Consider the following 27,355-nt stretch of genomic DNA (forward strand, 5'->3'; position numbering starts at 1 on the left):
CAGTGGAGTTCCTTTTAAATCACTGAAATTATCAACAGACATTAACTGTTCCAAATTCAAAGCAAGACTAACCAATAATAACATAAAAGAAAAGGTATGTATTAGTGTAAAACAGAAGATTATTTTTTGCACACTCAGATAACCCTTGCAGTTAAATATAACGGTCAGAAGCGTATAGGTTTGTGTGCACTTGCAATGCATGTTATCATATCCTAGACAGATAAAGACACATATCAAATAAAATAATGTCTTACTTAAATATCCTGTAAATAGAGAATTAAAATTATTGAAGTTGTTCAATCCAATTCTTTCAGGAGGTAAAACTCCTTAATCTTTGTAGAAAATGTAGGGTAAACATTAAAAATCTGCACACTCACCTAGCTTGAGTTTGTCAAATGGGGAATTTTTTTTGCAATTCCAAAACATACTAAACAACAAAGGTATTTTACTCTTGAATGCTAACTTGCAGTTTATAATAAAATAACATTTTAACCAGACTTCATATAACACTCTTATACGTTGAATTTAGAAGTTCTTTATTTTAAAAAAGTCAATGATACCATAGACAAAGAAACTTAATGATTATGGCCATGGTAGAGATTAAGGGAAAAGGCTGAAACTGAACCAAGTTAGTAAATCTACAATATTTTGTCTTAAACTAAATAAAATCTCAATTTTAAAACATTTAATGTGGCCTAGTACTTAAAGTTGCCAACCTCTAAAATCACCCTTATCACACACTGACTTAATATATAGTTTGAATTGCGCAAGACATTGATTCCTTGTGCTCAAGGAGATTAGTATCCAAAGAGACAGCAACCTGGCTTGGTTTCCTATATCTTAACAGAAAGCAACCTGGCTTGGTTTCCTATATCTTAACAGAAAGCAACCTGGCTTGGTTTCCTATATCTTAACAGACAGCAATCTAGCTAACTATTACAGAACAGTTTTGGTTATAACTAGGTACCTGCTCTGATAAAATGCTTACATGGACAATGGACTTCTATCCATTTACCACCTTTATAACCATTAGTATGCATGACTTATAATCCACTTTTGCTTTATACAAGAGCAAAAAATTGAGAAAATTTCCAAGGCAGCTTTAGTATTAGAAATTTAGAGAAAATATACTTGTACATAATATATACTTGTACAGACAGAAAAAATTGCTTTGTGGCCAATGTTTGGTGTTATGCTTCCACCCTAAAGAAGACATAACAGATGATGTGTTTATATTTTGTTGACACTGACAGAGGAAGGAAGTTCAACAACGAAGCCAGACTTAAAAAACTCATCGTCAACATTTGGAATAATGCCTGTACTTTTTATATACATTTTATTTCAATCTTTTAACTGCCATAAAGCTAATGATTGCAAAGTATTGGTTGGTTTCAGGAATGGATTTGAGAATGTGTCTATAAGTTTATAGCTTCCTACACAATCAGACTTAAATGAAAATTAAATTCTGTATAAACTGATCATTTATGATAATAATATGTTATTTACCCCTCCATTTATTGGACAATAATGCGGTGATGCTGTTACTGGTGAGGGTGTCTGTAGGTGTGGACTGGAAAGCCCATTTGAACGTACTGTCTCGGAATTTTCATCAATTGTATCAAATATTGACACTCGACTTGTGACAGGAGCATTTCGTCTTTGTTCAGAATCTGTTACCTTAGTAACTGTGAACTGTAATAAAAGAAATAAAATATTGGCACTCTTAATAATGTAAAACAATATTGTAATAGACAAACATTTTACTTCTCCTCCATCAGTTTCCCCATGTGCATTTTTCCAGAACCCTTTATGAAAAATTCTCTGTAATTATACAATTAAGTAAATTCATAAAATGTTTCAGAAAATAATTTTCAAGTGAACACATTGAGAAAGTTGTTAATGAAAATAAGAACTAATTCCTGATGAAAAATAACTCCTTATATAATCTAGTTGTTTCAGTATGAGTATATTAACAATTATGTTTTGATTCAAGAATTAAGTTTGCATATCTAAAACAGACTTGTGCATTATAAATACAAGAAGAATAATGGTTATTTTCTATTTGTGATATTTAAAGATATCCTTTAGAGAAAGCTGGTTTATAACAAAAACCACACTTTTTACTATATAACTATGAGTCTCCTATTTAAAAGTAGTTTGTCTGTCAATCTCGGGAAAATGCTTGGATAGTTTGAATGCATCTATGTATACAACAGACTTATTAACACACAACAGTCTTTTCAATGCAATGTAAAGCCCCAATCCCCTGTACAATATCATATGGAAATTCCCCAGTACAATATCATATTGAAATTCCCCAGTACATTATATTGAAATCCCCCAGTACAATATCATATTGAAATTCCCCAGTACAATATTATATTGAAATTCCTCAGCACAATATTTTATTGAAATTCCCCAGTACAATATTATATTGAAATTCCCCAGTACAATATTATATTAAAATTCCCCTGTACAATATTATATTGAAATTCCCGAGTAAAGTATTATAATTTCACTGTACAATATTATTTTGAAATATCACTGTACAATATCATATTGAAATTCCCCCATACAATATTATATTCTAATTCCCCAGAATAATATCATATTGAAATTCCACTGTACAATATTATACTGAAATTCCCCTGAACAATATTATATAGAAATTCCCCTTCACAATATTATATTGAAATTCCCCTGAACAATATTATATAGAAATTCCCCTTCACAATATTATATTGAAATTCCCCTGTACAATATTCTATTGAAATTTCCCTGTACAATTTTCTATTGAAATTCTACTGTAAAATATTATATTGAAATTCCCTAGTACAATATTATATTGAAATTCCTTTGTACAATATCATATTGTAATTCCCATGTACAATATTTTTTTGAAATTCCCCTGTAAAAAATTAGAGTACAATATCATTTTAAATTCCCCAGTACAATATTATATTGAAATATCACTGTACAATATTATATTGAAATTCCTCTGTACAATTTTATACTTAAATTCCCCTGTACAATATTATATTGAAATATCACTGTACAATATTATATTGAAATATCTGATTCATCACAATTTCTTCAGAAGAACGAGTTATCGAGAATATTGGAGAAACATTTTTTCAGAATTTACTTTTCAGTAATAAAATTCAAATTTACTTTACAAGACCAACTGAAACTTAGAATGACAGGAGTTTGGACACTTAACCTTCTCATGGAACACATTAGTTATCTAACAAGATATGTTTGTAAAACATGTATGCCCCCTATCAGCAGCCAATTAGTCATGTGATAAGGTTATTATGCATGACGTCTGACCCAGTGATCAAACAATTAATAAGGGTAATAAAGTATCTACTGGTCATGACCTTGACCTTTGACCCCTTGACCCAAAACTCAATAGGGGTCATCTGCTGGTCATGACCAATCACCATGCCAAGTTTGAAGTTTCTAGGCCGAAGCGTTCTTTAGTTATTGATCAGAAACCGTTTTTACTTACAAGGTCATTGTGACCTTGACCTTTGACCCCTTGATCCCAAAATCAATAGGAGTAATCTGCTGGTCATGACAAATCACCATACCAAGTTTGAAGTTCCTAGGCCTAAGCGTTCTTGAGTAATTGATTAGAAACCATTTTTACTTAAAAGGTCAATGTGACCTTGACCTTTGACCCCAAAATCAATAGGGGTCATCTGCTGGTCATGACCAATCACCATGCCAAGTTTGAAGTTTCTAGGCCGAAGCGTTCTTTAGTTATTGATCAGAAACCGTTTTTACTTAAAAGGTCAATGTGACCTTGACCTTTGACCCCTTCACCTAAAACTCAATAGGGGTCATCTGCTGGTCATGACCAATCATCACACAAAGTTTGAAGTTCCTAGGCCTAAGCGTTTTTAGTTAATTGATCGGAAACCGTTTTTACCTACAAGGTCAATGTGACCTTGACCTTTGACCCCTTGACCCCAAAATCAATAGGTCATCTGCTGGTCATGACCAATCACCATACAAGTTTGGAAGTTCCTAGGCATAAGGGTTCTTAAGTTATTGATCCGAAAGCATTTTTTACCTACAAGGTCAATGTGACCTTGACCTTTGACCCCTAGACCCCAAAATCAATAGGGGTCATCTACTGATCATGACCAATCACCATCTCAAGTTTGAAGTCCCTAGGCCTAAGGGTTCTTTCATTATTGATCGGAAACCGTTTTTACCTACAAGGTCAATGTGACCTTGACTTTTGACCCCTTAACGCCAAAATCAATAGGGTCATCTGATTTGGTCATAACCAATCACCATACCAAGTTTGAAGTTCCTAGGCCTAAGGTTCTTTTGTTATTGATCAGAAACCGTTTTAATTAAAAGGTCAATGTGACCTTGACCTTTGACCCCTTGACCCCAAAATCTATACGGGTCATCTACTGATCATGACCAATCACCATACCAAGTTTGAAGTTCCTAGGCCTTAAGGTTCTTTAGTTATTGATCGGAAACCGTTTTTACCTACAAGGTCAATGTGACCTTGACCTTTGACCCCTTGAACCCCAAAATCAATAGGGGTCATCTACTGATCATGACCAATCACCATACAAGTTTAATGTTCCTAAGCCTTAAGGTTCTTTAGGTATTGATCGGAAACCGTTTTTACCTACAAGGTCAATGTGACCTTGACCTTTGACCCTTGACCCCAAAATCAATAGGGGTCATCTACTGATCATGGACCAATCACCATACCAAGTTTGAAGTTCCTAGGCCTTAAGGTTCTTTAGTTTATTGATCGGAAACCGTTTTTTGCTTTTAAGGTCAATGTGACCTTGACCTTTGACCCTTGACCCCAAAATCAATAGGGGTCATCTACTGGTCATGACCAATCACCATACCAAGTTTGAAGTTCCTAGGCCTTAAGGTTCTTTAGTTATTGATCGGAAACCGTTTTTGCTTTCAAGGTCAATGTGACCTTGACCTTTGACCCTTGACTCCAAAATCAATAGGGGTCATCTACTGGTCATGACCAATCACCATACCAAGTTTTGAAGTTCCTAGGCCTTAAGGTTCTTTAGTTATTGATCGGAAACCGTTTTTTGCTTTCAAGGTCAATGTGACCTTGACCTTTGACCCCTTGACCCCAAAATCAATAGGGGTCATCTACTGGTCATGACCAAATCACCATACCAAGTTTGAAGTTCCTAGGCCTTAAGGTTCTTTAGTTTATTGATCGGAAACCGTTTTTTGCTTTCAAAGGTCAATGTGACCTTGACCTTTGACCTCTTGACCCAAAATCAATAGGGGTCATCTACTGGTCATGACCAATCACCATACCAAGTTTTGAAGTTCCTAGGCCTTAAGGTTCTTTAGTTATTGATCGGAAACCGTTTTTGCTTTCAAGGTCAATGTGACCTTGACCTTTGACCCCTTGACCCCAAAATCAATAGGGGTCATCTACTGGTCATGACCAATCACCATACCAAGTTTGAAGTTCCTAGGCCTTAAGGTTCTTTAGTTATTGATCGGAAACCGTTTTTGCTTTCAAGGTCAATGTGACCTTGACCTTTGACCCCTTGACCCCAAAATCAATAGGGGTCATCTACTGGTCATGACCAATCACCATACCAAGTTTGAAGTTCCTAGGCCTTAAGGTTCTTTAGTTATTGATCGGAAACCGTTTTTTTGCTTTCAAGGTCAATGTGACCTTGACCTTTGACCCCTTGACCCCAAAATCAATAGGGGTCATCTACTGGTCATGACCAATCACCATACCAAGTTTGAAGTTCCTAGGCCTAAGGGTTCTTTAGTTATCACTCGGAAACCATTTGGTCTACGGACCGATGGACCGACGGACCGACGGACCGACAAGTGCAAAGCAATATACCCCCTTTTTTTCAAAATGGGGGCATAATAATAAACATGATTACATATGAAAATGATGCCAAACAGTATGTGCAATGCACAATGAGACTTATAAAAGCCAATATCATAAAATATAATTATATAGCAAGTTTAAAGCACTTGTAAGGAGACAAATACTTCTCAGAAACCAGTAAATCAAATTTTGGTTGCCAAGAATTTAAATTATTCAAACTGTCTAAATTCTGAACACAAAATTGAAATCATTTGAATTTATGTAGTACAAATCAAGTTAGAATGAAATTTATCTAAAATCGTTCCAAAGTAAATTGTGGTACTGCTGTACAGAAAGTTTATTTAATCATATAATTATATAAAGATAGAATAAGAAAATAATTCTTTCTAAGAATAGCATAATCAATTATCTAAATACAGTAACAACACTACATGTATTTAACAAATTTACAAGACATATATACTATTCAGAGAGCTTTAAACAATACTCAAAATTGGCAAAATAAGATGAAATAAAGGGAACCTGCATGAGCAAAAACCCTTTATCTTAATACCATTGTTTAAATTGCATCATAACCCTACAGTAAAAATCAAACTGAGATCCGACCGGGATCCCGGTGGGATCCCGTTGGATGATCAAATCCAAGTGGGATATCATCATTTAAGTAGGATGTAAATTAATATTGGTGGGATAATGGTACCAGGATCCCGCTGACTGGGATCCTCGTGAAATGGCATATCAATCCCACTTAGATCTCCCAGTGGGATCCCATCCTTATCAATTAGATTAACACCAGAAAATTATTGAGCTTCTTAAGAATCACACAGGGTTCATGAATTGTCCCTCCTATAAGGTTAAAGGAAATCATTTGATAATTTTGGTCCTAAAATCTTTGTCATAGTTCATAATGTCCGAAATTTTGATTATCTGGAAATAGGTGCATTTGCAAAATATTCATTGGAAATTTCTTTTATCCAGGGAGATAAGAAAATTATGCATAATATACACTTTAAAACCATATATTATTAACTTTAATGATTTTTTTTGCTACTGGAGGTTGAAAAAAAATTGATAACATTAATTGTACAGATAATGTTTAGGTGTGAAACACTAAAAGTACAAAATGAACTGGGCACGAATATCACTCATGTGGTTATACTTGGTTGTTTACGTATATCACTTATCAATATGGAAGCATGTGCACTACTGTTTTTGTTTACCTTTAAATTTGCTGATTTTTGAAGAAATTTTCAGTGTTATTTTGGGAATTCATCAGTCAAGAATTGGGAAATTGTCTATTTTCTGTTGGGAACGGTGCTGCTATCCAGTATCAGTCATTTAAAGAAAAAAATGCTGATATTTTATGCTGACTACTTGCCAGACAAATTGTGGCAATGATAAAATTCTGTCATTTTAATTTTCTGTGGTGGTTGCTTTCACTTGAATAGATAGGCAAAGTTAGTCACATGGAACTTCTTCATCAAAATCAACTAGGGGGCCAATCTTTTTCTTCCAAATTCGAGCAGTCAGCTTTGAAATTTGGCTGGGCTTCTACAATCACTTAAACTGTTAAATAATATATACGACAGGTGATACTGGTCAGAACCCCAGGATGCAATCATCAAGAGTAAATTAATGTATGCTGACAAAAGCTTTCTCAACAATCTTACATAAATAGGTAGAACCTAAATCAGTTCTTCAGTTTAGTCTTTAAACAAAATTAAGTTTGTGTATATGTGCTTTACTTGGACATGTATCCCACTGGGATAGTGTTCGGATCCCACTGGGATGAGGGTGGGATCCCACTGGGAAATTTGGTTGGGATCCCACTGGGATAGTGTTAGGATCCCACTGGGATAGTGCTGGGATCCCACTGGGATAGTGCTGGGATCCCACTGAGATGAGGGTTGGATCCCACTGGGAAATTTGGTCGGGATCCCACTGGGATAAGGGTGGGATCCCAGTGGGATCCTGTCCAATTTTCCCAGTGTGTCCCACTGGGATCCAAATTAAAATTCCACTGGGATCCCACCCTCATCCCAGTGGGATTCCCAGTCAATTTTTCAGTAGGGAATCTATTAAAACTCATGTTATCTCAGGTTTAGTATTGCACAACCAAGACCTCAGGTGCACCTCTGTACAGTATTACTGGCACAAACGGGCACCTGAGTTATAATAAGAACCATCAATGTTCTGTAAGCTAGTTGGATAGCTTTCTTACATTTAAAATCCAATGACGCTTCTGCGGCTAGACCTAAAGCAGTGAGTCTGAGAGGCAAGTGATTTCAAGCCCTTAACCATTCAGCCAAGGATGCCCAAACAGAGAAATATTTAGATAGTAAAGATATAATTAGATATAATTAATAAAAGCATTTTAATCCTGACATTTACATAGGACATTTTTTGACAAATTTTATTAAACAAGTTTCGGTATACATTTTGTCACTTTCATATTCAATAAACTGAGTTCCGATCATTGCCAAAAGTTTTTTACAATGACTGACAGAAATTCATCTTCTTTAAAATAATGAAATCAACCAGTTATCTTTTCTTTTATTTGGTGTATTCTGTCAAGTCTTTGTGCACTTAATTATGGTATATGACAGAAAACATAGCCTATGTGATTGGAGAAAATTCAAATAAATAAATATCAGGTTTTTTTTTTAGAAAAACACATTAAAGTCACACACTGGTAATTATATAGCAATGGTTTTCAACTAATTTTGCCAAAATATTTCCTAGTTTAATTTTATCTATATCTAGTTTGATTTTGATGATATTTGAAAGCATGAGTGCATGGCTAGCACCCTAACCTCCAAACAATCACTATCCTTACAAGCTTAAGGCCCGTCTGCAATCTTCAGTCACATCATTCACGAATGTACAATAAATTTCATGTATATTGTATGATGATGTTTCAGCATAATTTAGACACGACCTTCTACTTCCATACATAGATGTTGTTACCTCCATTAATTATTTATAGAAATAAACAGATAAAAACACATTTACAGTAGTAAATTTCCTGTAGAGGAAAGGTCAAAGATTTATACCAATGCCCTAACAGCTTCAGATCATCATTTATATATTCCATTAGAAATTTACCATCATTATGACTAAGTAACCTTGAGAAAAAAATACAAAACTTTTAAATATTGGAAAAATTACAAAAAATAATGTTCAACATCAAACTATATCCTTGTTTTTTTTGCAATACATCAATCTATAACAGACAAAATTTTAATGTCTATAATTATATGTTGTTGTTGTTAAATTTTCAAGTCACACCTACATTGTAAAAGTGACAATATCCAGCTTTTCTTATGAAGCAAGACCTCTAATGACTCTCTGTGCATTATTTCAGGCACAAGCAGGCAGTTGTTTAGAACCACTGACATTCTGTAAGCTTAAACTGGATGGCCCCCAATTCAAAGTCCCTGAATGGATTCAAACCCACAGCAGTGAGGGGCATGACTAGTTATAAAATTAACAACCTTTAACCATTTTGGCCATGGCTGTTTTAGTCATTATGTAATAATTCTGGTTACAGACTAAAGATAGTGATGGTTGTTTATTTTTAGTTCTTCTTTTTTCAATGTTAGTTCTTTTTTACTGGTGCTAAATAATACTTCTTCAGTTAATGATTTTTTTTCCTGAAACAAATATTAGTATATAATTATGTGTCTAATATTTTCATCTTTCAATCTGGACAAAACCATTCTTTTTTTTTTTACGTAAATTTTCAGTAGTGACTGGACAGGGAGCAGTGCGGACAATGATCAGTTGACATAAAATTATGTTTGCTGCCCTTGGTCTGCAATGGTCACAATGGTAGAATCTGATCCAGTCATCAGGCTAATGGTTAAATCATTTCGAATCATCGAATGACCTCTAAAATCAAATATAGACCATTTCAAACTAGACATTCTTGTAATTTGAAACGAAAAATTCAGTACTTTACAATTTAAGCAACAACAAAAACTTTTCATACCTTTACATTAAGGACGTTTTCAGGAGTTTTCATATAGACATATAGGCAAAATTAAAACTGTTCTATTGAATTTCTTTAAACTTGGCATGTTGGTAGAATATGATAACAGAAACATTTTAAGCGAAAAAAAAAAATTGGGGTCACCGTTCTCGTTTTTGAGTTATCTGCCCCTGAATCAGAATTTTCTACTTATTTGAGGTCATTTCAAGGGCAGATAACTTATACATACGTAAATGAATTCTTGTTTTTACTTCTGGATAATGTTTTCTTTTTATTGTTGAATACAATACATAATTATACATAATTACATGAAATTCCTTATAATTATAGTTTCTTAATTTTTTTCAATGAAAATAAAGGTACTTTAAATTCATAACAAGAGGGCCATGATGGCCCTGAAGTCGCTCACCTGTATATAGGCCCCCCACCCCCCCCCCCCCCCCCAACGTTGCAGGGCCAATTTAACCCAAGGGCTTTTATTTGCACAAACTTGGTAGACACCCATAAGAAGATGTTTCATGCTAAACAAGCTCTAGCTCATTGGGCTTTTTAAAAGAAGATTTTTACTATACACATATAGTTAAAAACAATGACACCCCTGGGGCCGGGCCAGTTTTGACCCCAGGGCTTTTATTTGAACAAACTTTGTAGACACTTACTAGAAGATGTTTCATGCTTAATATCTAAACTCTAGCTATTTGGGTTTTTTCAAAGAAGATTTAAAGTTTTTGCTAAACACATATAAAGACTAGAAATGTGTCCATAGGACACGAATGCCCCCACACGCCACTGTTCTGTCAATCTTATGACTCTAGGTCAAATATTTTTTGCACTACATGTGCCACAAGTTGAAAACTAAAAATCAACAAAGGGCCATAATTCTTTTAAATTTGGTCACAGCAAAAATTCCTTCCTTTATTGCCATCTACACATTAATGTTGTTCATCCATGGAAGTTTAAGCAAAATCTGCCACCAGGTTTATAAGAGGAGTTGCCTTCACAAAATTTCTACATAGTATATAGTGAAAAAATCAACAAAGGGCCATAATTCTGTTAAATTTGGTCACAGCAAAAGTTCCTTCCTTTACTACCATCTACATATTAAGGTTGTCCCTGGAAGTTTAAGCAAAATCTGCCATCCGGTTTAAAAGGAGTTGCGTTCACAAAATTTCTATATAATGGTATATATTGAAAAAATCAACAAAGGGCCATAATTCTTTTAAATTTTGTCGCAGCAAAAATTCCTTCCTGTACTACCATCTACACATTAAGGTTGTTCATCCCTGTAAGTTTAAACAAAATCTGCCATCCGGTTTAAGAGGAGTTGCGTTCACAAAATTTCTATTTGGTATATATTGAAAAAATCAACAAAGGGCCATAATTCTTTTAAATTTTGTCGCAGCAAAAATTCCTTCCTTTACTACCATCTACACATTAAGGTTGTTCATCCCTGGAAGTTTAAGCAAAATCTGCCATCCAGTTTAAGAGGAGTTGCGTTCACAAAATTTCTACATTGTATATAGTGAAAAAATCAACAAAGGGCCATAATTCTGTTAAATTTGGTCGCAGCGAAAATTCCTTCCTTTACTACCATCTACACATTAAGGTTGTTCATCCCTGTAAGTTTAAGCAAAATCTGCCATCCGGTTTAAGAGGAGTTGCGTTCACAAGATTTCGGGACGTACGGACAGACGTACGGACGGACGGACAAGTGCAAAGCTTTATGCTCCCACTTTGTGGGGGCATAAAAATCAATGACCCCCGGGGCGGGGCCAATTTTGACCCCAGGGCTTTTATTTGAAAAAACTTTGTAGACACTCACTAAAAGATGTTTCATGCTTAATATCTTAACTCTAGCTATTTGGGTTTTTTCAAAGAAGATTTTTTAAGTTTTTGCTATACACATATAAGGAAAATCAATGACCCCCCGGGGCAGTGCCAATTTTGACCCCAGGGCTTTTATTTGAACAAACTTGGTAGACACCTATTAGAACATGTTTGATGCTCAATATCTTAGCCATAGCTCTTTGAGTTCTTTAAAAGAAGATTTTTTAAGTTTTTACTATATGCATATAGGGAAAATCAATGACCCCCCGGTGCGGGGCCAATTTTGACCCCAGGGCTTTTATTTGAACAAACTTGGTAGACACTCACTAGAAGATGTTTCATGCCAAATATCTAAGCTCTAGCTCTTTGGGTTCTTTAAAAGAAGATTTTTTAAGTTTTTACTATATGCATATAGGAAAAATCAATTACCCCCCGGGGCGGGGCCAATTTTGACCCCAGGGCTTTTATTTGAACAAACTTGGTAGACACCCATTAGAACATGTTTCATGCTAAATATCTTAGCTCTAGCTCTTTGGGTTCTTTAAAAGAAGATTTTTTAAGTTTTTACTATATGCATATAGGGAAAATCAATGACCCCCCGGGGCGGGGCCAATTTTGACCCCAGGGCTTTAATTTGAACAAACTTGGTAGACACTCACTAGAAGATGTTTCATGCCAAATATCTAAGCTCTAGCTCTTTGAGTTCTTTAAAAGAAGATTTTTTTAAGTTTTTACTATATGCATATAGGGAAAATCAATGACCCCCCGGGGCGGGGCCAATTTTCACCCCAGGGCTTTTATTTGAACAAACTTGGTAGACACCCATTAGAAGATGTTTCATGCCAAATATCTTAGCTCTAGCTCTTTGGGTTCTTTAAAAGAAGATTTTTTAAGTTTTTACTATATGCATTTAGGGAAAATCAATGACCCCCCAGGGCGGGGCCAATTTTGACCCCAGGGCTTTTATTTGAACAAACTTGGTAGACACTCACTAGAAGATGTTTCATGCCAAATATCTAAGCTCTAGCTCTTATGGTTTTTTAAAAGAAGATATTTAAAGTTTTTTCTTTCGGTTGCCATGGCAACCAGAGTTCTGCATGGAATTAAATTCTTTGAACAATTTTTAAAGGTGACCACCAAAGGAACATTCCTGTGAAGTTTGGATGAAATTGGCTTAGTGGTTTATGAGGAGATGTCATTTAAAGTAAAAGTTTACGGACGACGGACGGACGACGGACGGACGGACGGACGGACTGACGCCAGACGAAAAGCGATCACAAAAGCTCACCCTGTCACTTTGTGACAGGTGAGCTAAAAATAGGTCATTTTGTTAAAAAAAAAATGCACAGGTTAAGAGAAGAAGTGGGGGAAAACTCATTATGCACTCTAAATTTGTTCTTGAACTTTTGCATATTGACTAAGACGAAGGTAAGCTTTCATGAAAATAAGAAGAAAAAAATGTATTGTTTCGCTTCATTGTAAATTATCTGCTCTTGAATTTAATGAAAAAGTCCAATTCAAGGGCAGATAACTCAAAAATGAGAACATTCAATTTTTTCTCTATATTTTCTCTAATCTCTTTTGTTTAACATCATTTCTCAAAGGAAATTGCGAAAAGGAACCTTGATAGTGTTTCATCATTGGTGCAATAATTTTAATGGCAGTTTGTCGAAATAATTATTCTCCAATATAAACTTGAAAGTTTTCTTCATAAAAGTCTCATATTTATAGCCCATTTCAATTAATATTTAATGATGTGTTTTCTTGAGTAAGTCAAGAACTATTTGAAATGTTATGAATGTGGTATCTAATAAAAGTATCAGAGAACTTTAACATTACACCATGGATCCCAAGAGTACAATCTTAAACAGAGAACTTCAAATAAAAAGTTCCAAAATATTCCATGAATTTATCATAGATGAATTTTTCAGAAATATTTTCATTGTAAATATTTTTGGTTACCTTAGAAATCTCATGATTTGTTTATTAAAGAATATGTATATACATGTAAATGTATATTATCTGGCATGATGCTTGGTGCACATATACATGCAGGCTGAATATTAATTATATATGCAGAAACAAAATTAAGGCCCAAACTGACAATGTACTATGCTTTCTTTAAAGGTTAATTTTCCCCAAAATTTTCTACTATTTTTATATATGAATCCAAAAAGAACAACCACACGCGTACATTCAGTTATTTTTTTAATATTCAAATCGATTTCGAACAAATATGTTCTTCGTCAGTGAATAAACAGGAAGTGAATAAACAGGAAGAGACGTCACATGACGTCAACGTCCGAGATGGCGGGAAACATACATTGTTACGTTACGTTATATTAAATTTCATTTAAAAATTAATAAAGTTAATAAAGATTTCGATATATATATATATATATAAACATTCACGGATTATTAAATACAAGTATTTCCTATATAAAATAGTAGAAAAAACAATACAAAAATGTAATAGGAAACAACGTGAATGTTACGTAACGTGTATACATGCATAAAACAGATGAAATATTATATTGGAAAAAGTATATAACCATTTATAATGGAATGTCTACGCAAAAGAACTTACGGAAATAATTAAATGTCGTATATAATTTTTGCATTTAATCCAGCTGGTGAAAACGTCTTAAGCTTATGAATCCAGTAGGTTTCTCTACATAGACGCTCCATTGTGTCGCTGACAATCTCAAACGGTAAAAATGAAAAGCTATTAAATGAATGATCAATTGAATTAAAATGCGTTGCAACAAGAGTTGAACACGCTGGATCTTTGAAATTTGTAATATCAAATTTATGACTATTCATTCTACGTGAAACCGGTTGAGATGTCTGGCCAACATATTGCATATTGCATTTTTGACAGGAGATTAAATAAATAACATTATTTGTAGAACAGTTTGTAGGGTTTCTCAGTGTATATTTTTCGCCTGTGACACTGCTTGCAAAAGATACATCCGAAGTAATTCGATTACAATGAGAACATCTACTTCTGCTACAAGGAGAAGATGAATGAATTGACATTTGCTTTGAAAAGCTAGAATGCACAATATGATCACGGATATTTTTGGGTCTCTTAAACGCAACAATAGGTTTGTAAGTCTCATAAACATATTTTACAGTTTCACTTTTTGACAACTTTAGTAAGTCCCAATATTTGTTTAAAACGTGACCAATGTTAGGAAGATGAGGATTATAAGTAGCAACAAATGGTATGACAAAATTAGATTGGCTACTTTCTGTGAGTCGCAGTGCCTCATTTTGACTCATAGAATTAATTTTCTCAAATGCATTGTCAATTACTTCTTTCGGGTATTCACGTTTCAGAAAAAAGTCTTTCAAATCAACAAGAGAGTCCTTGAATGTACTGTCATCGGATATTATTCTGCGGTAACGCTTGCCTTGACTGTATGGTATACCATTCTTGCACGCTTTTGGGTGACAAGAGGTATAATGAAGATACTGATGATTATTAGTGTTTTTCACGAATATGTTCGTTGAAAGAGTGCAATCATTTTTGGAAACACGCACATCAAGAAAATCAACACATGAACTGGAAATGGTTTGCGTAAACTTAATCGTCGGATGAAAATCATTTAGATCACGAATGAAATTTTCGAGTTCCTCGCAAGTATCGTCCCAGATTAGAAAAATGTCATCCAGGAAACGTAGCCACAGCGTCGGTTTGATATTTCGTGACTCGATAAAGTCCTTTTCCAGTTTCCCCATGAACAGGGAGGCATATGCTGGCGCCATAGATGATCCCATAGCAGTACCGCACGTTTGCACGAAAAACTCATTATTAAATTCGAAAAAGTTATTTTCAAGAACTATCCGTATAAGATTAGAGAGCACTGGTGTTTGTAAGTAATGATCACTATTTCCTTCATTTAGAAAATATTCACATGCGTTTATGCCGTCAGAGTGCGGAATACATGTATATAGTGAAGATACATCCATTGTAACTAATAATGAGTCTTTGCTTTTCAACGTAACATTTTTAATTTTTTGAATAAAATCCGTCGTATTTGAGAAAATTAATTCTATGAGTCAAAATGAGGCACTGCGACTCACAGAAAGTAGCCAATCTAATTTTGTCATACCATTTGTTGCTACTTATAATCCTCATCTTCCTAACATTGGTCACGTTTTAAACAAATATTGGGACTTACTAAAGTTGTCAAAAAGTGAAACTGTAAAATATGTTTATGAGACTTACAAACCTATTGTTGCGTTAAAGAGACCCAAAAATATCCGTGATCATATTGTGCATTCTAGCTTTTCAAAGCAAATGTCAATTCATTCATCTTCTCCTTGTAGCAGAAGTAGATGTTCTCATTGTAATCGAATTACTTCGGATGTATCTTTTGCAAGCAGTGTCACAGGCGAAAAATATACACTGAGAAACCCTACAAACTGTTCTACAAATAATGTTATTTATTTAATCTCCTGTCAAAAATGCAATATGCAATATGTTGGCCAGACATCTCAACCGGTTTCACGTAGAATGAATAGTCATAAATTTGATATTACAAATTTCAAAGATCCAGCGTGTTCAACTCTTGTTGCAACGCATTTTAATTCAATTGATCATTCATTTAATGACTTTTCATTTTTACCGTTTGAGATTGTCAGCGACACAATGAAGCGTCTATGTAGAGAAACCTACTGGATTCATAAGCTTAAGACGTTTTCACCAGCTGGATTAAATGCAAAAATTATATACGACATTTAATTATTTCCGTAAGTTCTTTTGCGTAGACATTCCATTATAAATGGTTATATACTTTTTCCAATATAATATTTCATCTGTTTTATGCATGTATACACGTTACGTAACATTCACGTTGTTTCCTATTACATTTTTGTATTGTTTTTTCTACTATTTTTATAAAAGCTTTAAATTTATTTTTGGATTTTAGTCCGAAGTTTCCAGTAAAGAGCTATTAATCTAACAGCTGAAGTATTTTTTTGCCTTTTAGCCATTAATATATATAGTTATTTACTATTTTCTATGGAAGACTTAAATACAGTCGACTCTCGTTATCTCGAAGTCATCGGGACCGTCCAAAAAATATCGAGATAACGAAATGTCGAGATAAACATATTAGGGTTTGAATAAGGCAGACACTGATTTTTACAAAAGACATGTGCATACCTTATGTCAAATAAACTATGATATCCCCATGTCTTGTTTTCATAGGCCTAGTCAATTTTTAACAAAGTAACATTAGCGGATGTTTACCAGCGAAAACACTGGTGTGTATGATAAAAACACATAGTGAGGTTTACTCAGTAATACACCAATATAGTGAAAACATTGTTTTCAGGGTGGTTGATCCGGATATCCTCCGGTCTTTCTCGATGTTGTTCGACCGCTGATTGATTTGGTGGTGATGTTGTGAAACAATATTGCAACGATAGCGTTTCTATACTTTCACTATTTCATTTACATTTCAAGTTATAATGAATTGATACAGTGTACGAATATTTATAAAAAAACGTAAAATTCACTCATTTTGGGCATAAGTCAATCAACACGCTAAATAGATTAACTTTTATAAAAACAGCTAAACATGTTACAAACATAATCATCATTATGACACGCGCTATTGTGCAATTATCGTCTAGTTTGTGTTTTTCACACGTCTGAAGGGAACAGACGAAAGAAAACTATTAGTCGAGATAAACAAAGGATAATAGTGTGAAAATAACTGTTGGGACTGAAATTGTACATTGAGATACTGAAAATATCGAAATAAAAATATCGAGATAAACAAATATTTCCAATATAGATAAAGAAGGAAGAAAATCGGGACTTTCAAAATTTCATCGAGATAACGAAATATCGAGAAAAGCGATGTCGAGATAACGATAGCTGACTGTATACCACTTTTTTATATTTTGCTAACTTTTATGAAAAATTGTTTTATACCCATTTGCCTGCTTTTTATACTTATCAGCATCTAACATGCTCTAAATCAACAACAAACAAACCCCTGCGGAAATGACCATATCCATATCAATGCCGACCATGGTTGCACCATGGTTGCCAATGATATGACCTTGATATGCAATTACATAAATTGGGGACTATGAAATGGTTGTGGTATGACCATGTTATGAACATGTCCATATCATGGATCATCATAGTCAAAGCAAAAGAAATGTTTTGACCATGGTAATAATCATAGTTAAAATGACAGCATATCATGGATATCCAAATAAATGAAGACCATAACATGTTTTTTTCATTTGATAATATAATGGCTTGAACTACATCTGTTTTGACCACAACTGGCATGATAGCTACAACATTGCCAGATCATTTATTGAAATCAGAGTCATAACATGTTTGTCTACATGGCAGTTCAGTCAGTTTCATTTTTTTGTCCACAACTACTTTACAGTCTGAGAATTTGTTTAACAATCACACTACATAATTTTTTCCTTCTATTCTCCCTTAAAGCTGCTTTAAAAATATAAGACATGTATCATATTTTGTCCCTGACAGAAAACTAACACACTGATGTATTTGTCAATCGATATTTTTTTATTACCTTGAACAAGTACTTCTAAATGAATTGACCTTCTGTTATAAAAATACCGCCCTAATACTTATTTAAAAATAATGTTTTCTTGTCTTATCTAACTGGACATTCTCCGGCCCCATATATTGAAGTCCGTCACACCCATGTGTTTTACATTTATATTCATTTGGATCGTCAGCTGGAAAAGTTTGAAGCATTTCATACAATAGTGGTGTTGACGATAATTATCCTGATGTCCAGAAAGCACAGTTTTTTTTAATAGTTGTTTATAATTATTTTGAAGCCACGATTTTGATTGTGGATTTGTTGACTTATGTAAAAGTATCAAGTCATCAATGCAGTTTCCAGCCAAATTGTAATTCATGGCAAATGAAAGGAACGCTAATGAATAATCTTTTTTCTTATTAATGCACTGAGCAGACTCACACTGTTCATTGTTTACACTACTGGCATCAGAACTTACAGAATCTGTATCAGAACTTACAGAATCTGTATTATCCAGCACATCACTGTTATCATCAGATTCAGACCCCTCATGTGATTCAGAACCATCACCAATTTCCATTAAAGACTGCATTGATTCTGTTTCATCAGTCAACAAATTTCCATTTTCATTGTAATCGATAAGGATATGATTTTCACAAAAAGTTTCATGTTCTGTAATATTACTAATAAAATTTTCAATCTGAAATGTTTCTTTATTCTGAGATGATTCTTCTGTTTCCTTTTCTGAAGACAGTAAGGCCAGATTTTCATCTGTGATTTCTGCTTTTGGAACTGTAAGAATGAATATATACATTATAATAGACTTAGATACACATCACAGCAATACTATGTTTGGTTAAAAGAAGAACTCTAAATGCTGATGCATGTCAAATGTGAAAGTTCTGGGCATTTTGGCTGTGGACAAGATTTGTGAAATCTGACTGTGACCTTATTATGCAACAAACCAAAACCATATGTAGGACAACTTTGGTAGGAGACCATCCAAGGCTTAAAGAAATACTGTATAAGTGGATCATTATTTCATTTTGGTATGATGAAAAGTATGCAAATTGGCAACTTGCGACAAATCAGAAGAAGAAATATTTGTGCATGTTCAAAGTTTAACTAGTCAGTAATTTGTAATATTTTCTGATGGTGAATAATTGTTTAATTTATCCTATTTCTTGTACTACACAAAAATCACAATGTTCAAAAAGTATTACCAGAGAAAGGTCTATTGTGTGACTCATACCCAGTACAATATTTAATCAATTATCTTACTTGACTGGCTATGTATTTGTAAAAAAATATGTTATAAATTACCCTGATCAGGTACAAGTACTCGTCTGGAAGTAGTTCTTTTTGGAACAGGCACACTCAGATCTCTATTGTATAGTTTGTAAACTGGCTTAGCTGGACCTAAAAATAATTCAATGTATTATGTTGTATAATTTTGATACAAAGTGATAATCATAGCTTAAAAATACTCAGTATCAGACCTGGGATCAATCAAAAGACCCAGACTGATAAAAATGTTTGAATATATCATAACAGGCCTTAAATATAAAAAAACAAGATTGCATTTGAGAAAAATGCTATGCCACCGCATTAATACAACACTAAATAGTAGTGTAGGAACAGATTTTTTTTTGTTTCTATGCAATTGAAGATTGTCATAATGCATAGATCCCTGACCTATCTAATTCTTATTATCAGATTAGTGGTTAAATCTATTGTTAATCCAATAAAAGATCAGAGTAGGAATATATCAATGCACTTGAGTCTGGTGAATTTGGTGGTGAAGGTCATATTTCACACAGCCTATTAATTTCATGACTACATCAAAGGACAACACAGTTAGACACTTTGTCAAAATCTAGGTCAGCTGATATCACTACACAATGTTTCATGCAAAATATCTAACCTCTAGCATTTGTCAATTGCTAGAAATTTTTTTTTTAAAGTTTTTACTATCAGTTTTTACTATATACATATAAGGAAAACCAATGACCCCCGGGGCGGGGCCGATTTTGACCCCAGGGCTATAATTTGAAAATCTGGGTAGAGGTCTACCATACAATGCCTTATGCAAAATATCTAAGCTCTAGGCCTTTTGGGTCTTTACAAGAAGGTATTTTTAAGTTTTTACTATATGTACATATAGTGAAAATCAATGACCCCCGGGCCGGGCCGATTTTGACCCCAGGGCTATCATTTGAACAATCTTAGTAAGGGTCTACCATACACTGCCTTATGCAAAATATCTAAGCTCTAGGCCTTTTGGGTCTTTACAAGAAGGTATTTTAAGTTTTTTACTATATGTACATATAGTGAAAATCAATGACCCCGGGGCGGGGCCGATTTTGACCCCAGGGCTATCATTTGAACAATCTTGGTAAGGGTCTACCAGACAATGCCTTATGCAAAATATCTAAGCTCTAGGCCTTTTGGGTATTTACATGAAGGTATTTTAAGTTTTTACTAGATGTACATATAGTTAAAATCAATGACCCCGGGGCGGGGCCGATTTTGACCCCAGGGCTATAATTTGAACAATATTGGTAGAGGTCTACCAGACAATGCTTTATGCAAAATATCTAAGCTCTAGGCCTTTTGGGTCTTTACAAGAAGATTTTTTAAATTTATTCTTATAATCCCTTTTGGTTGCCATGGCAACCAGATTTCTGCATGGAATGAAATTCTTTGAACAACTTTGGAAGCCCTTCACCCAAGGATCAATCCTGCCAAGTTTGGTTGAAATTGGACTAGTGGTTTTTCACAAGAAGATTTTTGAAGTTCACTATATATAACCTATATAACACACACACACACAAACAAACACACACACAGGTGAATCGCTATATGCCACCGCATCGCAGATGCTGCGGTGGCATAAAAATGTCAGATACTCATGCCTGTGATCAAAACTGGAAGATTAAATGAACTTTTTATGATTTGATTGTAAACATAATTCTACACTTCCAACCAAAATTTGCCATGTGAATTTGTCTTTCTAAATCTAGTACTTTCAAGAAATTAAGAGTAATAGTTCTTGTATATTGTACTTCTCCACACTTAGACTCAGGGTTCTGTTCATGTATCAAGTTTCATGACAATACCCTTGATATTTAAATTAACTTACAATCCAGAGAAAACAAGAGCGATCAGTAATCACATGTGTCGCCTCATGATGGCCAATTTCATGTTGGGACAAGTTTTGTGACAGACGGACAGACAGACAGACAGTGCACAACTAGACTTGGTACTGATCATTCCTGTAAAGGTTGGATAAAATTGCATCAGTAGTTTATGAGGAGTAGTCCGGACAAGCTTTTGTGTATCTGGCAACATACAGAAAAAAACACCTTTTTATCAAAGGGCCCTAACTCTGCCAAAAATCATTCAACCGGAAAACCCGTGCAATATGCGCAACAACTTGAGCTACAGATCAATCCTGTAAAGTTTCATTGAAATTGCATTAGTGGTATAATAGAAGTAGTCCGGACAAACTTTAAAAATAAACATAATTAAAGGGCTATAACTCTGACCAAAATCATTGAACCAAAAAATGCTGACAATATGCACAACTAGACTTGGTACTGATCATTCCTGTAAAGTTTGGATGAAATTGCACCAGTAGTCCGGACAAGCTTTTGTGTATCTGGCAACACACAGAAAAAAACACCTTTTTATCAAAGGGCCATAACTCAGCCAAAAATCATTCAACCGGAAAACCCGTGCAATATGCGCAAGGACTTGAGCTACAGATTAATCCTGTAAAGTTTCATTGTAATTGCATTAGTGGTATAAGAGAAGTAGTCCGGACAAACTTTAAAAATAAAAATTATTAAAGGGCCATAACTCTGACAAAAATCATTTGACCGGAAAATTCTGACAATATGCACAACTAGACTTGGTACTGATCATTTCTGTAAAGTTTGGATGAAATTGCACCAGTAGTTTATGAGGAGTAGTCCGGACAAGTTTTGTGACGGAGGGACGGACAGACAAACAGACGACGGAGAAGTGATCCCTATATGTCGCCACTGCTCCGTAGAGGCGACACAAAAATGAAGTACATGTATGAAAATAAAGAAGAGCAATAACTTATGGGAGGAATTACAAGGTTACAGTTCTTGTGCACTGCATTTCTCCATGAGAAATGTCCATTTTCTTGACAAAACTTTACAAAACATGGCCTGTCCAAAGAACCAGGTTACCTTGACAGTGATGTTACACTTACTTAAGGAATGACAATCCACCAGATGTGAAAAAACCCTGTTTTTAGTAGAACGGTGAGCTCCACAAAGAGTACATCTGAAATTAGTCTTTTTCCCAATTTTCACAACATCACAACAGTCTTTCTTTGATGAATTCATCTGAAAAATTAACAGGATAGTAAAAGAATAACCCAAGCGGATAAAACAATGGTATAACAAGATGTTTCTTGTGAAAAATGCATGTCTCTCCCCTGCACCCGATGGAATTAAAGCCACGGGAAAGATATCACCTTTCTGAAACAGATGCCTCTGTCATTTATTATGGTATAAGTAAGAACAGGGCTCTCAGTAGTGTCAGAATTTTCAGGTCAAAGATTCTTTGACCAAAATGTTCAGGAGTCAAATCATTTTTTTCTAACATGAATTATTTTTAAGTTACAAAAATTATCTTTACTGGTATGCTGTATAATAAATTATATCATATAAATTTTAAATACCAAAATGTACTAGGGACTATTCAACGAAAAAAGAAATAACAAATGTACAGGTACTCCAAGTAAATCAAAGACATATTGTAAAATAATTGACATCTCAAGCATGTAATTCTTATCAGTTGTGTAGAGCTATTTTTAGCGCTGTCAAATTACATCCACTGATGTCACGATTCAGTGCACATGCTATAAACAATGCTGTGTGGAATACACGGTGACATTTTTATTGAGTGTGATTTGAACAAATGTAGGTGTCAAATGTGTTCATAAATTTACCGGATTTTCACGTGTCCCATGTCAAACGAGAGCTCTGTATGACAGTATGAGGCACTATTATACGTTTGCCATTAATTTATTTACTTATTAATTTAATGTAATGTTTTTAAAATACATAAAGGTAAGACTTTATGAACAAAAATGACAGTTTTGGTAAAGGGGCGAAACGTCTTGGGTAATTTGGGGCCGAAACGTTTTTGGGTCGAAATGACTAAACGTACTAGTTTTCCGTGACTTGAGATCTTGTATTCTTTTCCATCTTTTTATATTTCGACATGTTGAATCACATTAAATTAAATTCAAATAAATATCACTTTTACCAGTGTCTGCGAGTGCTATATTACTTTTTTAACAACAAAATGAAACTTGTGTGCTTCCTGTTTTGTTTATATACGGATTACATTGCACAGCCACGTGAGTAATATCATGTCCGAGATAACGTAACGATATCTTTTTTTTTTCTTTTTTTTACAAAATAGACCAAAGATTGATAACATAAATGAATTTTTTTAATAAATACAAGTTACTCACCTGTTTATCTGGCTGTTTCGACGTCGGCTATACCTACCCGAAAATATTCGTGTTTTTCCGCCGTAGTCCGGGAAGAAAGCACCAATCGGAACATTATCTATAAGACTGACGGAAAGGGCCGAAAAGTTGCGATTGAGAAAGCACATGGTTTCTGACGCGTGCGCATTGAGTTTAATTTGCGGGAAGACGTTCGAAAAAACATGTCAGCATTGGAGACAAGTCTTGTTTTCTGGCCAGAAGAGAGTGCCTGGTCATTGGTACAGAATTCAGCATTAGAGACGGGGGCTACAATAGGATCCAAAACTCGAGTGAAGTTCAAGTGCAAAAAGTATCTAGCCATTTTAATTGCAAGTAAGTCGATGCTTTGCAAAGAGTGCGCGGCAAATGCAGTTTGCAGAATGATTGTCCGGTTGAGATTTTATATATAGAATACTCAAATATAATTTACTAGAAACATTAGGTACTGAGCTATTTTGCGACAGGCCACGATATGCAGTAACAGATATTTAACGTAAGTGGCAGTATCGGTGTTTAATTAATTTACCACACCCCACCTCCCAAGACTGCTGATTTCTTACTTTCGGGCTTTATAACATTAACTAGCGGTTAATTGGGGATCTGTAAATAATAAATTGTAATAGAAAAATATATTGTGCATTGATTCCATGCAAAAATCCGACGATATTACCGCCCGACACAGATAACCGGCGTACCCATAATTTTCGTACCTGAAAAGTGAATTTTTTTTTTTTTTTTTTTTTTTTTAATATATTGATGTTTTAGTGCATAAATAACAAGGTTAAACACATTTTAGGTCAAATCAATGCCACTAGCACCTTTGATGTGTATGCCTTCCTAGTTTCATGAACTGTGTTTTTTTCAGAGGTTCTTAAAAGCAAGGGAAAGAAGTTTCAAGGTTACTTGAATTCTCTTCTTTTTGAGGAAGAGACTGCTGATGACATCATAAGAAGAACAAGAGAAGAGTACTGTAAGTATTATGAGCAAGGAGGATCTTTTTGTGAACACTGTAAATGTCTAGTGTTATTTGTCATTAAAATTTGCTACAAAACGTTTACAATCAACTTTATCCAAATTCATTGTCTAAAAAAAGTTAAATTAATTCTGCCTCTCTAACAAGATAGCCACCAGGGCTTAAAATGGAAAAACATCACAAACATCATGTTCTTTATGGGCTGAATCACACCAGTATGCCCAAAGTTATGTGCCCTTAATCGTTAAAAAACCTTGAAATATTGACTACTCGGTCTTATTATTTTGCAAACTCCTTTTTAAATGATTGCATTGAATCTTGCTATCAACCATCACTAGATAATGTAGGTGTGCAAGACATTATTTTGATGCATAGCATTGCAGAGTTATGTGTCCTTTTATTACAAGGATTGCTAATGTTATTTCTAAAATATAGTTTTTCAGAGACATTAATTAGCGTGTTTTCTTAAGTCTTATTAATGATATAAGACCATCAACTAAGTCATCTTGTTCCATAATTATACCACAGATATGAAACATGGGAATTTATTGGATTCAGGTGTTTGTCAGTCAGTCTGTGTATCTTGAGGTAAACTGTCCAAGTAATTTCTCTGCAACTACCTGCATTTAATAAAACCTCACAGCTGTGATAAAAAAGTAGGCCTAGTTGTGCATGTAATATAGTTTATAAATAATTTCTGTTATTGTTTAGTCACAGGATGATTATAGCCTATAATGATTATTTCAGCCAGAAAGACTATGTCACCAAAGATGAGCTGGATGCAGTTGTGGATGACTTAAGAAGCCTCCGCAGAAGAGTAAGAAAATTAGAAGCAGCAGCAGCAGCAAATACCACAAAGGGAGAGAAAAGCGAGGCCAACATAGATTTAAACCAACTGATGGAAAATGCTGACAATGAATTCAATGCTGTTGAAATACTGCTGCTGCATTTCTTTGACAAAGAAACAATATTGCAATCGTCTGTCAGTGGCAAGAGGGCTAATACTAAAGTGAATCTTGAGTCTTTAAAATAAAGCACTAGACTTCACAAAAATTACAAAAATAAAATCTATTCTTAAGAGTAAGTTTCCAGCAATAAAACATAAAGATATCACGCAAAAAAATACACAGTGAGCAGAAGAAGCTGCAGAGGAGGTGTTCGAAGGAGTAATTCTCTCCAGTTACTTTGATGTTACAGTTACTCTTGAAGTCATCAGTTTTCAAGTAACATTTAAGTTTCAAGTGCCATTATTTTCTTTCTAAATGATGTTGCCGTTGGCACAGTTTATCTGATGTGATTTGTGTATATCGCTGACATAGTTAATGATATACCCCTGGATATTATGGATGATTTAATGTATAGGTTGTTTTAATATAATACACAGTTTTGTTCACAGTTTCAAGGTTGAGTTTGAAAACTATCATTGCGGAATCATTTTAAAAAAAGTTGTTGATTATAGGCTTTATAGCTGTAAATTTAACTTAACTCAGAGAATTCTAGTGATGTGGCGCAAACGTTTTAATCTTTTCATATTGTAAAATAACTTGTTATGGTTTTGAACTTTCCATATTTTGTGACACAAAGGCAATTCTTGCACAATTGATACTTAACAATATAAGCCATTATTTGACAAGTGTATTTTTGATATTTAAGTGTACACAGTCCACTTATTTTTTCATATTTTGCCTTGAAGCGGCGCAGGTCACAGTTAAAATTGTTTTTGTTATTTATAGAAGTATTTTTAGTAAAAGTGTCATACTACCAAATCATAACCACATACTGGTATTAAATATGTTGCTGAAATATGGTCATTTCGTAACTTGTCCATGGTCAAACACGTTTTGGAACTGGGAGCCAATTTACAAACGTGATTGACCATGTTTCAAACATGTTTATAATGTTGTCAGAACACAGCTAGAACATGTTTTGACACATGAACAATCATGTTTAAAACATGGTTTGACTGTAATTGTAATAAATTCTGCATGGTTACATCATGGTTTATACATGGCTAAAACGAAGCCCCATCATTGTCACTTATATCATGGCCAAAACATAGTCTTTTCAGCAGTATGTTTCTGACTACCATATCAGAACCATTTAATGGTATTAAATATGTTGCTGAAATATGGTCATTTCATAACTTTTATTGTCCATGATCAAACATGTTTTGGAACTGGGGGCCAATTTACAAACATCATCAACCATGTTTTAAACATGTTTATAACATTGTCAGCACAAAGCTAGAACATGTTTTATGGAAAGGTTTGAAACATGAGCAACCATGTTTCAAACATGGTTCAAACATGGTTTGGCTATAATCATTTCCGCAGGGAACATTGCAAAACACAAGATTGTCCTAAATTCTTCAGGGCATTATATATGTATTCATTTGAGCCGCGTCATGACAAAACCAACATAATGGGTTTGCTACCAGCATGGGTCCAGACCAGCCTGCGCATCCACGCAGTCTGATCAGGATCCATGCTGTTCGCTTACCAACACTATTACAAGTAGAGAAACTGATAGCGAACAGCATGGATCCTGATCAGATTGCGCGGATGCGCAGGCTGGTCTGGATCCATGCTGGTCGCAAACGCACTATGTT

At 34.4% G+C, this 27,355-nt stretch overlaps 3 protein-coding genes across 5 annotated transcripts in view; 1 reads left to right on the top strand and 2 right to left on the bottom strand.

Moving 5' to 3' along the window:
- LOC132760239 (H(+)/Cl(-) exchange transporter 7-like) overlaps nucleotides 1-15,662 on the bottom strand; it is a 94,432-nt gene extending 78,770 nt beyond the window's left edge. Inside the window, exons 1-3 of the mRNA XM_060752177.1 lie at nucleotides 14,823-15,662; nucleotides 1,765-1,821; nucleotides 1,507-1,570 (exon numbers count right to left, since the gene is read on the bottom strand). Coding sequence (XP_060608160.1) covers nucleotides 1,507-1,570; nucleotides 1,765-1,821; nucleotides 14,823-15,662 — 961 coding nt within the window. The remainder of the gene's footprint in view (nucleotides 1-1,506; nucleotides 1,571-1,764; nucleotides 1,822-14,822) is intronic.
- A 2,323-nt stretch (nucleotides 15,663-17,985) lies between these two features.
- LOC132760234 (uncharacterized) lies at nucleotides 17,986-23,774 on the bottom strand. Of its 3 annotated transcripts, none has more exons than XM_060752172.1 (4): nucleotides 23,546-23,774; nucleotides 22,482-22,617; nucleotides 19,562-19,657; nucleotides 17,986-19,030 (listed from the first exon to the last, which is right to left on the bottom strand). In XM_060752172.1, exons 2-4 carry the CDS (start codon nucleotides 22,615-22,617, stop codon nucleotides 18,351-18,353), a joined length of 912 nt encoding a protein of 303 aa, XP_060608155.1. In that variant the 5' UTR covers nucleotides 23,546-23,774; the 3' UTR covers nucleotides 17,986-18,350. The 3 variants fall into 3 exon arrangements, with proteins under 3 accessions (XP_060608155.1, XP_060608154.1, XP_060608156.1); XM_060752171.1 differs by having other exon boundaries at nucleotides 23,447-23,774; XM_060752173.1 differs by lacking the exon at nucleotides 23,546-23,774 and adding an exon at nucleotides 22,956-23,399.
- LOC132760235 (uncharacterized) lies at nucleotides 23,774-27,077 on the top strand. The gene is made up of 3 exons (XM_060752174.1): nucleotides 23,774-24,107; nucleotides 24,640-24,744; nucleotides 25,495-27,077. The coding sequence occupies exons 1-3, from the start codon at nucleotides 23,957-23,959 to the stop codon at nucleotides 25,545-25,547; spliced, it is 309 nt and encodes a 102-aa protein (XP_060608157.1). The 5' UTR covers nucleotides 23,774-23,956; the 3' UTR covers nucleotides 25,548-27,077.
- Nucleotides 27,078-27,355: the final 278 nt, after the last annotated feature.

Source organism: Ruditapes philippinarum, unplaced genomic scaffold (assembly GCF_026571515.1).
Source record: "Ruditapes philippinarum isolate M1 unplaced genomic scaffold, ASM2657151v2 ctg2196_1_1_1_1, whole genome shotgun sequence".
In the NCBI taxonomy this organism is placed as follows: Eukaryota; Metazoa; Mollusca; class Bivalvia; order Venerida; family Veneridae; genus Ruditapes; species Ruditapes philippinarum.

Excerpts from the sequence above, each read along its gene's own strand:
- LOC132760234 (XM_060752172.1), bottom strand. The coding sequence starts at position 22,617 with ATGAATTCATCAAAGAAAGACTGTTGTGATGTTGTGAAAATTGGGAAA. Across the intron at positions 19,658-22,481 it reads GGTGGATTGTCATTCCTTAA|GTCCAGCTAAGCCAGTTTAC; the intron begins GTAAGTGTAACA and ends AATTATTTTTAG. Across the intron at positions 19,031-19,561 it reads AGTACTTGTACCTGATCAGG|TTCCAAAAGCAGAAATCACA; the intron begins GTAATTTATAAC and ends TCATTCTTACAG.
- LOC132760235 (XM_060752174.1), top strand. The coding sequence starts at position 23,957 with ATGTCAGCATTGGAGACAAGTCTTGTTTTCTGGCCAGAAGAGAGTGCC. Across the intron at positions 24,108-24,639 it reads TCTAGCCATTTTAATTGCAA|AGGTTCTTAAAAGCAAGGGA; the intron begins GTAAGTCGATGC and ends TGTTTTTTTCAG. Across the intron at positions 24,745-25,494 it reads AAGAACAAGAGAAGAGTACT|CCAGAAAGACTATGTCACCA; the intron begins GTAAGTATTATG and ends TGATTATTTCAG.